This window comes from Aotus nancymaae, unplaced genomic scaffold (assembly GCF_030222135.1).
Source record: "Aotus nancymaae isolate 86718 unplaced genomic scaffold, 86718_ANA_hifiasm-v0.15.2.pri h1tg000002l, whole genome shotgun sequence".
Lineage (NCBI taxonomy): Eukaryota > Metazoa > Chordata > Mammalia > Primates > Aotidae > Aotus > Aotus nancymaae.
The window spans coordinates 27,949,974-27,966,539 of NW_026988413.1; the positions used below are offsets into that span (position 1 = coordinate 27,949,974).

General features: G+C 42.7%; 1 protein-coding gene and 1 pseudogene across 2 annotated transcripts in view; one reads left to right on the top strand and one right to left on the bottom strand.

The window, feature by feature from the left end:
• Positions 1 to 744, bottom strand: LOC105732012 (triosephosphate isomerase-like; annotated as a pseudogene).
• A 1,141-nt stretch (positions 745 to 1,885) lies between these two features.
• The window catches only part of TNPO3 (transportin 3), a 100,060-nt gene continuing 85,379 nt past the window's right edge, over positions 1,886 to 16,566 (top strand). The window contains exon 1 of one of the 2 annotated variants that reach the window (XM_012474063.2): positions 1,886 to 2,371. In XM_012474063.2, coding sequence (XP_012329486.2) covers positions 2,252 to 2,371 — 120 coding nt within the window. In that variant the 5' untranslated portion in view covers positions 1,886 to 2,251. The remainder of the gene's footprint in view (positions 2,372 to 16,566) is intronic. The other variant, XM_012474064.2, reaches the window with a different exon arrangement.

The following is a 16,566-nucleotide window of genomic DNA, read 5'->3' on the forward strand; positions in this document are numbered from 1 at the left end:
TCATTGTTTGGCATTGCTGATGTCCACGAATTCTGGCTTGAGGGAAACACCACCCCTGAGGAGGCCATCCATGCCAGGCTGTCTGGCCAGCTCCTTGCAGGTTGCCCTGGTCACAGAGCCTCCATAAATGACACCAGTTCTTTGAGCCACCATATCAGAGACTTTGGACTTAAGCCATCCTCGAGCTTCTCATGTACTTCCTGGGCCTGTGAGGGTGTTGCAGTCTCGCCCGTACTAGTGGCCCACACAGGCTCATAGGCCAGGATGGCCTTGCTCCAGTCCTTCACATTATCTGTGATGACTTTGTCTGCTAGAAAACAACCTTCTCAGTGATGCCAGCTTCCTTTTCATCTAGCTTCTTTCCACTGCAGGCGATTACCCTCTGCCAGAGCACGGGCCACTCTCTGCCCAGTCAGCTCATCTGACTCCCCCAAGACATGCCTTTTCTCTGAGTGCCCCAGGACCACACCATCCACGTGGCTCTGCAGTCTTTGATTATGCCAGGGTTGATCTCCCCAGTAACGGCCCCATTAGTCACTTTGTAGCAGCCTGGGCAGCCACAGCAATCTTGAGATCTAGCTTCTGCCAGGCAAAGTCGATATAGGCAGTGGGGAAAGCACAAATTACCTCAGTGTCGGCAGGCACTGTGGCCGCGTTCTGAGTGCCGATGAGCTCCCCAAGACACTTCTTCTGCCCGTTCATCTTCCAGTTTCTCCCCACGAAGAACTTCCTGGAGGGCACCATGGCGCTGGAGCCATGGTCAGTGTCAGTGCCTAAAACGGGTTTTATTAATACTTGGTAAGGCTGTTATGGGGATTAAATGAGATATTGTAACTACAGTGTTATACACATTGTGATCATTTATCAAATAGCAGTTATTTACTAGTGCACATACTGTTACCTTTTGTCTCCAATTTCTCCATAGCACAGTTTCCAAGATTTCTTTCTTTTTTTTTTTTTTTGAGATGGAGTTTACCCAGGCTGGAGTGCAATGGCGCGATCTCCACTCACTGCAACCCCCGCCTCCTGGGTTCAGGCAATTCTCCTGCCTCAGCCTCCTGAGTAGCTGGGATTACAGGCACGTGCCACCATGCCCAGCTAATTTTTTGTATTTTTAGTAGAGACGGGGTTTCACCATGTTGATCAGGATGGTCTCGATCTTTGACCTCGTGATCCACCCGCCTCGGCCTCCCAAAGTGCTGAGATTACAGGCGTGAGCCACCGCGCCCGGCCCCCAAGATTTCTGTTTTCTTTTGTGAATTGTTAGACCACTGGTTTTGGATTCCGACAGAAAGGCATTCACAAAAATACAGTTTAATGTGAGAATAACCCTACAAGATGTATGTAAAATGCTCTGGAGTTAGAGCACCAGGAACCGTAAGCAGAACGAAAAGACCTCTTTTGGGCTTAAGACTTAATAAAGCAGAGCTGAACAGATATTCTAGGCATTTCTCTATGTGGCACATATTTCAGGTTTGTAAAACAGTTCCGTTGACTACGTGTCTGCCTCCTTCACTAGAGCCAGCGTAGGAACCACGTCTTAAGTCATCTTTGGATCTCTAGTACTGTGGCCACTCTACGGAGAGTTGAATTGACGCGCCTTGACCACCAGGGCAGAAAAGGATTCTCTGGAGAGGGATGGGGAAGTCGGAAGCGGGAGGAAAAAGCCGGCTTCATTTCCAAGGAGCTGAAAGCAGCTCAGATATGGGACACATGTGTCCTATAGCCCCCAGCTGGAAGCGAGAAACCCAGACAACAACGCTAGCACTTCTCGCCGGCTCCTGGCCCAACAGGGTCACTTCCGGGAGGGGGCGGGAGACAAGAGGAGGCGTGCCGGGAAGGATGCCGTTTGTAGTGCACCAGGCGGAAGTGTGCCAAAGGTGTCGGTGCTGCCGCTTCCGGTCCGGGTAAACGCGCCTTAGGTACAGTCTGTGGTGTGTGGCGTGCGAAGATAGGCTTCTGAGGGCAAGTCAGCGAGTGAAGAGGTGAGCTCCAGAATCTGGACTCAGAAGTCTGGAGTCTAATGGAAAAACGGGAAAAAAGGCCAGGAACCTGAATACGACCTAATAGCTGTTTCCGAGGGGCAACTTCCATGGGGAACCTTCTGCCCTGGTAACGGCCAAAGAGGAGGAGATGGCGCCAGTCAGGGAGCGGCCGTGGCCCAGACAGTGAGGAAGCGCGAAGGAGGAGCAACCGGGGAAGCCTCGGAAGAAGAATCAGAGCCGTCGCTACCGCCACTGCCGCCACCACCATGGAAGGAGCAAAGCCGACATTGCAGCTCGTGTACCAGGCAGTGCAAGCGCTCTACCACGACCCAGATCCCAGCGGAAAGGAGCGCGCCTCGTTCTGGCTCGGGGAGCTGCAGCGTTCGGTGAGGGGCCCAGAGAGGCAGTTCTGTGTCGCGGGGCCGGGGCGGGGTGGGACCTAGGCTCCTGGGGAGAGCCTGAGCCCGGCGGTTGGCCTCATGAAGTCCTCCTTGGGGAGGAGCTGCAGCCGTGGGGTGGGGCTGCGAAGCTACATCGTTGCCGCTTTTCGGAAACTAGTCGCACCTGATCGGTCGACTTTTCGACCTTTCCCCACCCGGTAGAATCTGATTTGTAGGTCTTTTACTTCTCGATTGCGGCAGCGATCTAGTCCTGTTTAAGTTCTCCCTTTGCTGTTGCTTCTTGGGCCATGCTTTTCCGTTTTGTCTTCCCACCAAATCCAATCCCAGTGTTTCTCCACCTTCGGCTTAAGAAGGCTTTATTCGTCTCCCCTCCGTGTCCAAGAACTGCATCTGGCAATTTCCTCCCAGTCGTAGCCTTCTGCCTCATTCTTTTTGCCTATTTTCACTCCAGTTTGAGTCTGTTCTTCTCGAAACTTCTCAGGTTTCTAGATTCTTACTCATGCGAATTTTCCCCTCGCTTTGGAGTGGCAACATAATATGAAGAAAAAATATTAATTCTTCTTTCAGAAAATCTTTGGAGTTCTCATTTTGTTTCTTATTAATCCTCTAACCTTGTTATTTCTCTGGCTTTTAGGTTTTTATTTATAAGATGGGTATCACTGCTGCTTTGATGATTCCATATAACTGTAGGTGCATCCAGTGAGATATTTAATTGTAGCTTATATGTATTGTATTTCCGAATTATTTGATTCATGTTTTATGCTTCCTCCCCTAATTTTCACACCTTTGCTGTGCTTCATTTCTGTGTGAATGTGTATACTTGGTGATCTGGCTGACGTAGGTCCTAAAGTAGGATGTACTTTAAAAATGGTTAAGTATTTTGAAAACTAAAGAGGCATTTTTACAGACTGACAAAATACTCACCTTTACCTTTATTTTTGCATTTTATACTCACAAGCATATTTTTTTGCCCCCCACCTTACCTTTATTTTAACTAAGCTGATATTTAAAGGTGTTCTTCCTTATTTAATGCAGCCTTATTTAATGCAGCCCCTAGGCTGCAAGCGCATTTGCAACTTTGACTTTTTTTTTTTTTTTTTTTTGAGACGGAGTTTCGCTCGTTACCCAGGCTGGAGTGCAATGGCGCTATCTCGGCTCACCGCAACCTCCGCCTCCCGGATTCAGGCAATTCTCCTGCCTCAGCCTCCTGAGTAGCTGGGATTACAGGCACGCGCCACCATACCCAGCTAATTTTTTGTATTTTTAGTAGAGACGGGGTTTCACCATGTTGACCAGGATGGTCTCGATCTCTTGACCTCGTGATCCACCCGCCTCGGCCTCCCAAAGTGCTGGGATTACAGGCTTGAGCCACCGCGCCCGGCCTGCAACTTTGACTTTTTAAAAATCTGGTCTTGGTATGGAGCAACTTTGGCTTTTGTTTGTTTGTTCGTTTTTGTTTTTGTTTTTGAGACAGAGTTTCACTCTGTCGCCCAGGCTGGAGTGCAATGGTGCGATTTTGGCTCACTGCAACCTCCTCCCAGGTTAAAGCCATTTTCCTGCCTCAGCCTCCCTAGTAGCTGAGATTACAGGTGCCCACCAGGACGCCCGACTAATTATTTATTTATTTATTTATTTGAGACAGAGTCTGGCTCTTTTGCCCAGGCTGGAGGGGAGTGGTGAGATTTTGGTTCATGAAGCCTTTGCCTCCCAGGTTCAAGTGATTGTCCTGCCTCAGCCTCCCAAGTAGCTGGGATTACAGGCATCCGCCACCACATCCAGCTAATTTTTGTATTTTTTAGTAGAGAAGGGGTTTCATCATGTTGACCAGGCTGATCTCGAACTCCTGACCTCACGTGATGTGTCTGTCTCTGCCTCCAAAGTGCTGGGATTACAGGTGTGAGCCACCTTGCCCGGCCACAACTTTGACTTTGAATATTAAACTTAAAAAATTGGTGCCCAAGTCCTGGTTTACCTCATCAGAAAATAAAGGAATAAGATTCACTGTAGGCTACACAAGAAAATCATTCACATATGGTCTCATTTGGTGTTTCTGTGATTTCTAGGAAGTCACAATTCCCTGATCTTCGTATAGTTTTCTAAAGTATAAATAGGAGAAATGCTACACTATGCTACAAAAGTCATCTCTAATTAAACCTGCTTGTTGTGTGTATTTTAAATCAATATTTGAGTGCTTACCATGTGCCAGCAACTGTGCTGGGTGTGTGGATTTGGAAATTAAGCAGACAAAAATCTCTGCCTACCACAGAGGGTAGTTGTGATTAAATGAGTTAATACCTGCAAAGAGCTTAGAAAAGTTCTTGGAACAGAGATTAAAATGTTAGCAGTTGTTATTTAAATATTATCACTTTTCTCTCCATACTTTCCACTACTCTGTTACAGCCTTACATCATCTTCACCATCACAGTTAATAGAGTCCAGACAGGAACTGATGGCACACTTGACAGGATAATTTGAGTTTATTTTATAAAGGTACTATTATAAAGATTTAGGTATGGTGGTTCAACAGGAAATAGTTTGGTAACCCGTAGCTGAACTGTTAACATCCCTTAAGAGAGGGAGTAGTTACTTATGGAGTAGTTAAGTATGGAGTTAGTTGCCTTGAGAGGAATGGTGACTTTCGGCCAAAGGGACACAGCTAGTTTCAGGTGACCTTGAGGGAACGAAGCTGGAGGAATGAATATCCTCACCTTGTTCTCTTAATTTCTTGCTGAGATTCCCCACTGGCCAAACCCAACCGGAAGCCAGAGGACACAGTGACCTGTTGGTCAAGTCTATACAGGTCAGCCTATTGGAGCAGACCACATGATAGAGGAGGGTGGAAAAGTGGAGCTGGAAAATATCCAGCAGGCACACATCATGTTTAGGTAACTTCAGCATCTGGATTGACAGTTCAGCTAACACTTTGGCCTTTTGATTCCTTTACCTCTTCATTCTTTTCAGCCACCAAGTCACAGAATCACACCCTGGATCTTGTCTTTACTAAAAAGCTACCACCTAGGATGGGCACAGTGGCTCACACCTGTAATCCCAGCACTTTGGGAGGCTGAGGTGGATGGATTGCTTGAGGTCAGGAGTTCGAGACCAGCCTGGCCAACATGGTAGAAACCCGTTTCTACTAAAAATACATTTTTAGTAGAAATGTATTGGCCAGGCCCATTGGCTCATGCGTGTAATCCCAGCACTTTGGGAGCCAAAGCGGAGGATCCCTTGACGCCAGGAGTTCAAGACCAGACTGGGCAACATAGCGAGACCTCATCTCTATGAAAAAAAAATAGGAAAATTAGTTGGGTGTGGTGGCATTAGCCTATAGTCCTAGCTACTCGGGAGGATCTCTTGAGCCCAAGAGTTCAAGACTGAGTGAGCTATGATTTTGCTGCTGCGCTCCAGCCTGGGTAACAGAGTGAGATTGTCAAAAAAAAAAAAAGTCACCACACCTCCAAATCACTGATTCAGACATTCTGCTCTGATCATAAGCCACTGTTTTCCCATTTGTTGGCTCAAGAATCTCAGTGTCACCTAGGTTTTTTTTTTTTAATCTTTATGTGATTTTAATAATATTTAAGTTTTATTTTTAAAACAAAATTTTGTGCAACCTTTTTTTTTTCCTGGTGGTAATCAAATGCCTTTTTTTTTCTTTTTTTACATTTTGATTTCTATATATCCACAATAATTCATCTCCAAATCTCAGTAGTGTAGATATCCTTTTGTTCAGACTGGTGATTTGTTTTCTTTTTTGGCTGAAGGAAATATCTATCCCAAGAGCCCTCCATCTCCCTGCTCCAGTCTGGCCTGGTTCTCTAGGTCTGTTGGATAATTATTGTCCTGGGATTCTATAAACACTATTCTAGGGAATTCCTTTTGCCTCTTTGTTGTGCTGGATCCACTGATTCTTGGATTCCATGATGTCTTCTTGGGTTACTCTTCCATTTAATGGATAATTGAAAAGGAAACCTTCATCCTTTCTCTCATTGCTTTTCTGTTGGTCTGTTTTTCTTGGGCTGCTTTTACCTTGAGTTCTCTAGTCAGCCTGGGGGGTTATAAGCTAGACCGCCAGTGTTCTAAAGCCAGGTCAGGGAATGAAACCAGGGGATGGATCTTACTACTAAGCATGTAGGTTTTTAAATCTCTTGTTTTCAGCCTGATACTCCTGTCTTTAGCTGAGTCTGTTGTCCAAGAGTCCAGAGACCTTCTACTTCAATCTTTCCATAGTAAACCTTGAGTCTTCTGTTATGGTGGGAGAGTAGTAGCCTGGTTGCTCAGAGTCAGGGAGGAAATTTAGGAGTCTACTGCTTCTTACACAGATTTTGACCCTTTTATTTATTTAAACTTTTTTCTTTCTTTCTTTCTTTTTTTTTTTTAAGGCTGCATCACTGGCATATTCCCCTCCCTATGCTTTTTTTTTTAAAAAAAAAAAGAAAAGATGGGGTCTCGATATATTGCCCAGGTTGGACCCCAAACTCTTAGTCTCAGGCAATCCTCTCTCCTCAGCCTCCTTAGTAGCTGAAATTACAGGCACATACCACCACAACCAGTTCTACTCCTTTATTTTCTGTTCCGCCTGTGCATCTGCCTTCAGATGTACCTTTGCTTCCAATTCCCCAGCCTTCCTAGGTGTTGCAACGGAAATAGTTGATCCCTTGCCTTCCCCATTCTCATCTCATTCTCCCTCCCCGCAACGAAAAGGCAAATTTCAGCCTTTTCGGTTCTGTTTAAACAGTTAACACTTTCTTTAGCTTTCCATTTTCCACAGTTCTGTTGATAACTGTCATCTGTTTCCATTCTCTTTGTCCTTGTGGGTTTTTGCCTTTTTTAAAAAAGATCTTTACTCTGATTTTTAGTGACTTTTTGGAAGGACCGGAGAGCAGACAGCTGTGTTCAATCAGTTAGTTTAGTCATTTTAAACAGAAGTCCCTGCATTAGTTCTTGAATTTTATCAAAACCTTGGTTCATTTACTGTCTCTTACTTTTTCTTTATAAGATATTCCTGTCTTTACTTCTCTCCTTATCAAATGTGGATTCCAAGATCTGTCATTCTTGTCATTTTATAAATATACCATCACCCTTCCCCTCTAATTTGGTCAAACTTCAGCATGGGTGTATGCAGCTGCTTATTCTCTTGTCAGATCTCGGTGTTTTGCATCTCTGATCTTCCGAAATCTTTGGGCCTTGATCTTTTGGTTTATTCCATGTCTTGTCTGCATCTTTACACTCCTTTACTGAGTCTTTCCCATCAGCATCCAAATAGCTGAGATATTTCTCATAGTACACAAATATTTTGGGGTAGATTGGATGCCGCCTTTGCCCAACTTTATTCTGTTTTTTTTACTTTTTCCCAACTCTGTCTTCAAACACAGAAACTAACCCATCTTTTAAAAACCCAACCTAAATTCTACTTTATCTTTGAAGGCTTAACTGCTTCTCTTCAGCCAAAGTGATTTCTGCCCCCACTGAATGCCTAGAGCACTTTATTTCATTGTGTTTGCTTTTTTTTTTTTTTTTTTTTGAGACAGAGTCTCACTGTGTCGCCTAGGCTGGAGTGCAGTGACACGATCTTGGCTCGCTGTAACCTCCACTTCCCAGGTTCAAGTGATTCTCCTGCCTTAGCCTCCTGAGTAGCTGGGATTACGGGCACATGCCACCATGCCCAGCTAATTTTTGTATTTTTAGTAGAGACGGGGTTTCACCACATTGGTCAGGCTGGTCTGGAACTCCTGACCTCGTGATCCGCCTGCGTTGGCCTCCCAAAGTGTTGGGATTACAGACGTGAGCCACCACACCTGGCCTGTGTTTGCCTTTTTTTTAACCTTTTTGAAAATAAGTGTTTTGCCTCCCCTACGAGACTGGGATTCTTGTCACATTTGTTTATATAGTCTAGTACCCATAGTTGAAGAAATAAATCATGGTTGTTAAGATAAACAATCAAGATGCTTCACACACAGGTTCTTAAAAATGTTGATTGTCAGAAGTGCGTACATGCAGATACTCGGATGGATAACTCACATTTTTCTTTATCTGTGAATTTTATTTATTTTTGCTATCACTCTTCACCATGTACATGGTTAATTAAAAAGAAACAATATTCAGCTCCTGTAATGCTCTTCAATCTTTCCACCCTTTTTTTTTTTCTTTTTTAAAAAAATCTTTATGAGATGTATATATTACCTCATTTTATACTTGCAAACTTTTAGGTACAGAAAGGGAGAGGAATGTTTTGACTCAATAAGGCTCTCTTTATTTATTTTTTGAGACAGAGTCTGACTCTGTCACCCAGGCTGGAGTGCAGTGGCACCATCTTGGTTCATTGCACCCTCTACCTCCTGGGTTCAAGCGATTCTCTTGGCTCAGCTTCCTGAGTAGCTGGACTATAGGCATGCGCCACCGCGCCCGACTAACTTTTGTATTTTTAGTAGAGATGGGGTTTTGCCATGTTGGCCAGGTTGGTCTGAAACTCCTGGCCTTAAGTAATCTGGCCTTGTTGGCCTCCCAAAGTCCTGGGATTACAGGTGTGAGCCACCATACCCGGCCTATTTATTTATTTTTTTGAGAAGGGGTCTCTGTTGCCCAGTACACCCCTGTACTGCTCACTGCAGCCTTGCACACCTGAGCCTGGGTTCAGGTAGTCTTCCTACCTCAGCCTCTCGGACAGCTGGGACTACAGGCATGTACCACTGCACCTGGGTAATGTTTTGTATTTTTTGTGGAGTCAGGGTCTTGCCATATTGTCCAGGCTGATCTCGAACCCCTGGGCTCAAGCAGTTCTCTCACCTCAGCCTCCTAAAGTGCTGGGATTACAGACATGAGCCACTGTGCCTGGCCAAGGCTCTCTTTAAGTGGTCTCTAAGTGGCATTTGTAACTAGAAGTAATATGTGGTTTTTTTCTTTCCAGGAGATTTTGTCTGCTGGAACAAAAGCGTGTTTTAACTGTAGTAATAAGTATAACGTTTTAACATCTACTTGAAATTGATAAGGCATAGAATTTGTGTGGTTTGCTAAAAAACTACTTTTTGCAAGAATATATATTTGCAAAACTGTTATCCTTATTCTTTCCCGCCACCCCACCTAACTAATTTTAGAGTAATTTAGTATAGTTCTAATGACCTGGTAACAGTAGACTTGGTGTAGAGGTATAATTTGAACATGCTTTAGCCTGTGCTGTGAGTTAACGTCTTTTCTCTTTCTCTAATATTTGTATAAAACAGTCACTTTCTGAAGAATCTGTATTCATTACTTTAAACCTTTTCCACCAAAATTCTTGGAGACATACAGCCATGGTTATGTTTTATGTGAAGGGTAGATATCACTGATAACATCAAAGTGTTCTAAAAGAAAGAGTATTTTGAGGCAGATCTTAAAGGAATCTTTATCTAATAGTAGCTCATCCTGTACATTTAGTAGTTTCATTTGCCCACCCTCAGTAACCAAAATTAGTAGAAGTTATAGAGAGCTGTGGAAGGAAAGACTATCTCTTTTTAGGGTCAGTGATTTAAGCTACTCAGTTATAAGTTTGTAATTTAAGTTGTAAGTAGGAGATAACTTTTACAGAGATAATCTTTGGGTTAGATGTTACCTCAAAAGTTTTACAGTTCAGTCTGGAAACTGAAAAGGCATGTTTCAGCATATGGGTGTATGCAGCTTTTTGATGAAAAGCACCAAAAGCATAAAGCAGATGAAGTAAAATCATGCTTTAATGGACTAAGTTGGCATTGGCATGTTTGGTTTATCACATGTCCATAGATATTTTCTTCTTAGATACCTTATCAGAAAAGAAAGACTGTGGGTTGATATGGTTTGGCTATGTTCTCACCCACATCTCACCTTGAATTGTAATAATCCCCCCTCCAAGGGTGAGGCCAGGTAGAGATAATTGAATCATGGGGATGGGTTTCCCCCATACTGTTCTCGTGGTAGTAAGTCTCATGAGTTCTGATGGTTTTATAAGTGGGAGTTCCATTTTCCTGCTGCCACATAAAACATCCCTTTGTTCTTCCTTTGTCTTCTGCCATGATTGTGAGACCTCTCAGACATGTGAAGCTGTGAATCAATTAAACCCCTTTCTTTTATAAATCACCCAGTCTTGGGTATGTCTTTTCTTTTTTTTTTTTTTTTTGAGACGGAGTTTCGCCGTTGTTACCCAGACTGGAGTGCAATGGCACGATCTCGGCTCACCACAACCTCCGCCTCCTGGGTTCAAGCAATTCTCCTGCCTCAGCCTCCCAAGTAGCTGGGACTACAGGCGCGCACCACCATGCCTAGCTAATTTTTGTATTTTTAGTAGAGACGGAGTTTCACCATGTTGACCAGGATGGTCTCGATCTCTTGACCTCGTGATCCACCCGCCTCTATCTCCCAAAGTGCTGGGATTATAGGCGTGAGCCACCGCGCCCGGCCCTCGGGTATGTCTTTATTAGCAGCATGAGAACAGATTCTAATACATGGGTCATGGAATATCAGCTTCAAACTTCTTTCCTAGTGGAATTTCCCTTTTGGAATTTATTGATTTTTTAGGCTGGTTCTAAAACCTAGAGTTTTTGGCTTTTCTCTGGTAATTATAGTTATTGATTTATCTTGAAAGTTTAGGCATTTTTCATGTGGGCTTATGCTCACACTTCCAGTCAAAACATGCTTTTGAAAGGAAAACTTTCTAGAAAATAGAAAATGTTCCTACACAACTCAGTAGATTAGTTCAGTCTAGGAATACTGTATGGCACTGGTAGAAACTGGGAGTATGTAAATAATAAAAACCAAAGATCTTTCTCCCAGAAAGTTTACCAGTGTAGCTGTGTCATCCAATGTAAGTAGCCACCAGTGCAGTGTGACTATTAAAACTTAAGTAAAAGTTAAAATCAGTTTCTTATTTGCATTTACCCACATTCCAAGTACCATACAGTGCAAATGTAGAACATTTCATGTCTTTGAAGTATTGACTTGTTATAAGTAGAATTTTTGATGCCACAAAAGAAGTAGCACTTGAATATAAATTTCCTCAGCAAGGCCATTTACTTCTATAGAAGGATGCGGCTCACAGATGGAACAATGGTGAGCACACATTTGGACAAGGGAGGAAAAGGGGTACTTATGCCTGATGGGAGTCGCCCCTACTGGTGTCATTCCCCTGTTGGCTAGGGTTAGATCGCACAAGCTAGACTAATCCCAATTGGCTATTTTAAAGAGAGCAGGGGTCCAAGCTGGAGTGGCAGGGTGGGTGGTTTGGCGGGAAGGATGGTTATGGGTGGGTCAGAGCAGGTAGCCAGGGGTTACCTATGTCAAAGAAGGTGATGGGGGCCGGGCACGGTGGCTCACGCCTGTAATCCCAGCACTTTGGGAGGCCGAGGCGGGTGGATCATGAGGTCAAGAGATCGAGACCATCCTGGTCAACACAGTGAAACCCCGTCTCTACTAAAAATACAAAAAATTAGCTGGGCATGGTGGCACGTGCCTGTAATCCCAGCTACTCAGGAGGCTGAGGCAGGAGAATTGCCTGAACCCAGGAGGTGGAGGTTGTGGTGAGCCAAGATCACGCCATTGCACACTCCAGCCTGGGTAACAAGAGTGAAACTCCGTCTCAAAGAAAAAAAAAAAAAAAAAAAAAAAAGAAGGTGATGGGAGCAGGTGACCAGGATGAGTCAGGATGGAGCTGGGGGCTGGAGAACAGATGTGAACTACTGATTAGAACTGGTGGAAAAAGGAGAACAGATGTGAACTACTGATTAGAACTGGTGGAAAAAGATTGTTTACTGAAACTACAAGGAAATTAAATTTTAAAATAGAGAATTGAAGAATAAGACAGCTGAACATGCTGACATACTGATTCTTTGAAGAGAAACTTGGGGTTCACTATATCTAACAGACTCTGTGTGTGTGATTTTATGACAGTATTTCTGTTGCCATGGTAGTCTGTTATGTGGTGACATTTCTCCATATTTTGATTAGTTTCTCATATTGCCAGGCTTTGGGCCAAAGTTGATAGTTTGATTTGGCATATAAAATTATCAGGTTACTGCTACATTTTCTAATTACAGTAGTTCTTCCTAAGCTTTTCAGATATTTCTTCAGGATTCTTTTATAGTGATTGCACTGATGTTTATAGAGGAAATGGAAAGTAGGTTTTATAGGGTTTTTTTTTGGTGGTAAAATATTCACAACATAAATTTACAATTTTAACTTTGTTTTTTTGGGACAAGGTCTTGCTCTGTTGTCCAGGCTGGAGTGCAGTGGTGTGACCATAGCCCACTACAGCCTTAAACTCCCAGGCTCAAGGCCATCTTGCCACCTCAGCCTCTCAAGTAGCTGGGATTATAGGCATGAGCTACCGTGCTCAGTCATTTTAACCATTTTTAAGTGTGCAGTTCAGTGGTATTACATACATTCACATTGTTGTGCAACCATCACCATCATCTATCTTCAAAACTTTTTCGTCTTGTAAAACTAAAACTATGCCTACTAAACACAATAGGTGCCCATTTGCCCTCCCCCTAGTCCCTGGCACCCACCATTCTATTTTCTGTCTCTATGAATGTGACTATTCTTGGTACTTCATGTAATTGGAATCATACGATATTTAGCCTTTTTGTGTTGGGCTATTCTCACTTAGCATACTATCTTTAGGGTTCATGTATATGTGTGTAGCATGTGTCAAAGTTCCTTCCATTTTAAGGCTAAATAATATTCCGGGGGGTGTGTGTGTGTATGTGTGTATCACATTTGGTTTATCTATTCATCCATCAATGGACACTTGCTTGCACCTTTGTGAATAATGCTACTGTGAACATGGTTGTACAAATATCTGTGGGAGTCCCTGCTTTCAGTTCTTTTGGATATACAGTATACTCAGAAATAGAATTGCCGGATCATATGGTAATTCTATGTTTATTTATTTATTTACTTATTTGAGGAACTGCCATACTGTTTCTCATATTTTTAAGCTTGGTTGAACCTAAAAACAAATCTAATTCATAAGAAGTTGAGATTACTCAGACTATCTGTCCTGTATTTCTCCAGGTTGTACCATGATGCTGAAATACTACCAGAGTATTTTTACAGCTGTATAGGTGAAGCCTCTAAGAGAAACCTTATTTCTCTTTATTGGAAGTTCACCGTATTGCTACAGGGGATAGTTTTGTAGTGTTTGGTACGTAGATACTCTTAAAAGTACTGATTTAATTTTCCTCTTCTGGTAGAGTGTCCAAAATGAAATATTAGAAAACAAGTATTTTTCCTTTTGGTGAATTTTCTGTTAACAGAGTTTGCATAATGGTTTTTACTTATTTTTTCTTTCTTTTTTTTTTTTTAATTGCATTTTAGGTTTTGGGGTACATGTGAAAAACATGCAAGGTTGTTGCATAGGTGCATACGTGGCAGTATGATTTGCTGCCTCCCTCCCCTTCACCTATATCTGGCATTTCTCCCCATGCTATCCCTCCCCAACTCCCCACCACCCCGCTATCCCCCTCCCCCCCAACAGACCCCCGTGTATAGTGCTCCCCTCCCTGTGTCCATGTGTTCTCCTTGTTCAACACCCGCCTATGAGTGAGAACACGTGGTGTTTGATTTTGTGTTCTTGTGTCAGTTTGCTGAGAATGATGTTTTCCAGGTTCATCCATGTCCCTACGAAGGATGTGAACTCCTCGTTTTTAATGGCTGCATAATATTCCATGGTGTATATGTGCCACATTTTTCCTGTCCAGTCTATCATCGATGGGCATTTGGGCTGGTTCCAGGTCTTTGCTATTGTAAACTGTGCTGCAATGAACATTCGTGTGCATGTGTCCTTATAGTAGAACGATTTATAATCCTTTGGATATATGCCCAGTAATGGGATTGCTGGATCAAATGGAATTTCTATTTCTAGGTCCTTGAGGAATCGCCACACTGTTTTCCACAGTGGTTGAACTAATTTACACTCCCACCAACAGTGTAAAAGTGTTCCTATTTCTCCACATCCTCTCCAACATCTGTTTTCTCCAGATTTTTTAATGATCGCCATTCTAACTGGCGTGAGATGTTATCTCAATGTAGTTTTGATTTGCATTTCTCTAATGACCAGTGATGATGAGCATTTTTTCATATGTTTGTTGGCCTCATGTATGTCTTCTTTTGTAAAGTATCTGTTCATATCCTTCGCCCATTTTTGAATGGGCTTGTTTGTTTTTTTCTTGTAAATCTTTTTTAGCTCATTGTAAATTCTGGATATCAGCCCTTTGTCAGACGGGTAGGCTGCAAAAATTTTTTCCCATTCTGTTGGTTGCCGATTCACTCTGTTGACTGTTTCTTTTGCCGTGCAGAAGCTGTGGAGTTTGATTAGGTCCCATTTGTCTATTTTGGCCTTTGTTGCCGATGCTTTTGGTGTTTTGGTCATAAAGTCCTTGCCTACGCCTATGTCCTGAATGGTTTTGCCTAGGTTTCCTTCTAGTGTTTTTATGGTGTTAGGTCTTATGTTTAAGTCTTTAATCCATCTGGAGTCAATTTTAGTGTAAGGTGTCAGGAAGGGGTCGAGTTTCTGCTTTCTGCATATGGCTAGCCAGTTTTCCCAACACCACTTATTGAACAGGGAATCCTTTCCCCATTGCTTGTTTTTTTCAGGGTTGTCAAAGATCGGGTGGTTGTAGATATGTTGTGTCGCCTCCGACGCCTCTGTTCTGTTCCATTGGTCTATATCTCTGTTTTGGTACCAGTACCATGCTGTTTTGATTACTGTAGCCTTGTAGTAGAGTTTGATGTCCGGTAGTGTGATGCCTCCCGCTTTGTTCTTTTTGCTTAGAATTGACTTGGCTATGCGGGCTCTCTTTTGGTTCCATATGAAGTTTAAGGTGGTTTTTTCCAGTTCTGTGAGGAAGGTCATTGGTAGCTTGATGGGGATAGCGTTGAATCTGTAAATTACTTTGGGCAGTATGGCCATTTTCACGATATTAATTCTTCCTAACCATGAACATGGAATGTTTCTCCATCTGTTTGTGTCCTCTCTTATTTCGTTGAGCAGTGATTTGTAGTTCTCCTTGAAGAGGTCCTTTACGTTCCTTGTTAGTTGTATTCCTAGGTATTTTATTCTCTTTGTAGCAATTGTGAATGGCAGTTTGTTCTTGATTTGGCTCTCTTTAAGTCTATTATTGGTGTATAGGAATGCTTGTGATTTTTGCACATTTATTTTGTATCCTGAGACTTTGCTGAAGTTGCTTATCAGTTTCAGGAGATTTTGGGCTGAGGTGATAGGGTCTTCTAGATATATAATCATGTCGTCTGCAAATAGAGACAATTTGACTTCCTCCTTTCCTAATTGAATACCCTTTATTTCTTTTTCTTGCCTGATTCCTCTGGCTAGAACTTCCAGTACTATATTGAATAAGAGTGGTGAGAGAGGGCATCCTTGTCTAGTGCCAGATTTCAAAGGGAATGCTTCCAGTTTTTGCCCATTCAGTAGGATATTGGCTGTCGGTTTGTCATAAATAGCTTTTATTATTTTGAGATACGTTCCGTCGATACCTAGTTTATTGAGAGTTTTTAGCATAAAGGGCTGTTGAATTTTGTCGAAGGCCTTCTCTGCATCAATTGAGATAATCATGTGGTTTTTGTTTTTGGTTCTGTTTATGTGGTGAATTACATTTATAGACTTGCATATATTGAACCAGCCTTGCATCCCCGGGATGAATCCTACTTGATCATGGTGGATAAGCTTTTTGATGTGCTGTTGTAATCGGCTTGCCAGTATTTTATTGAAGATTTTTGCATCTATGTTCATCATGGATATTGGCCTGTAGTTTTCTTTTCTTGTTGAGTCTCTGCCGGGTTTTGGTATTAGGATGATGTTGGTCTCATAAAATGATTTGGGAAGGATTCCCTCTTTTTGGATTATTTGGAATAGTTTCAGTAGGAATGGTACCAGTTCCTCTTTGTATGTCTGGTAGAATTCGGCTGTGAAACCATCTGGGCCTGAGCTTTTTTTGGGTGGTAGGCTCTTAATTGCTGCCTTGACTTCAGACCTTGTTATTGGTCTATTCAGGGTTTCGACTTCTTCCTGGTTTAGGCATGGGAGGAGGCTACTGTCCAGGAATTTATCCATTTCTTCCAGGTTTTCTAGTTTATGTGCATAGAGTTGTTTGTAATAATCTCTGATGATGGTTTGAATTTCTGTGGCATCTGTGGTGATATCCCCTTTATCATTTTTT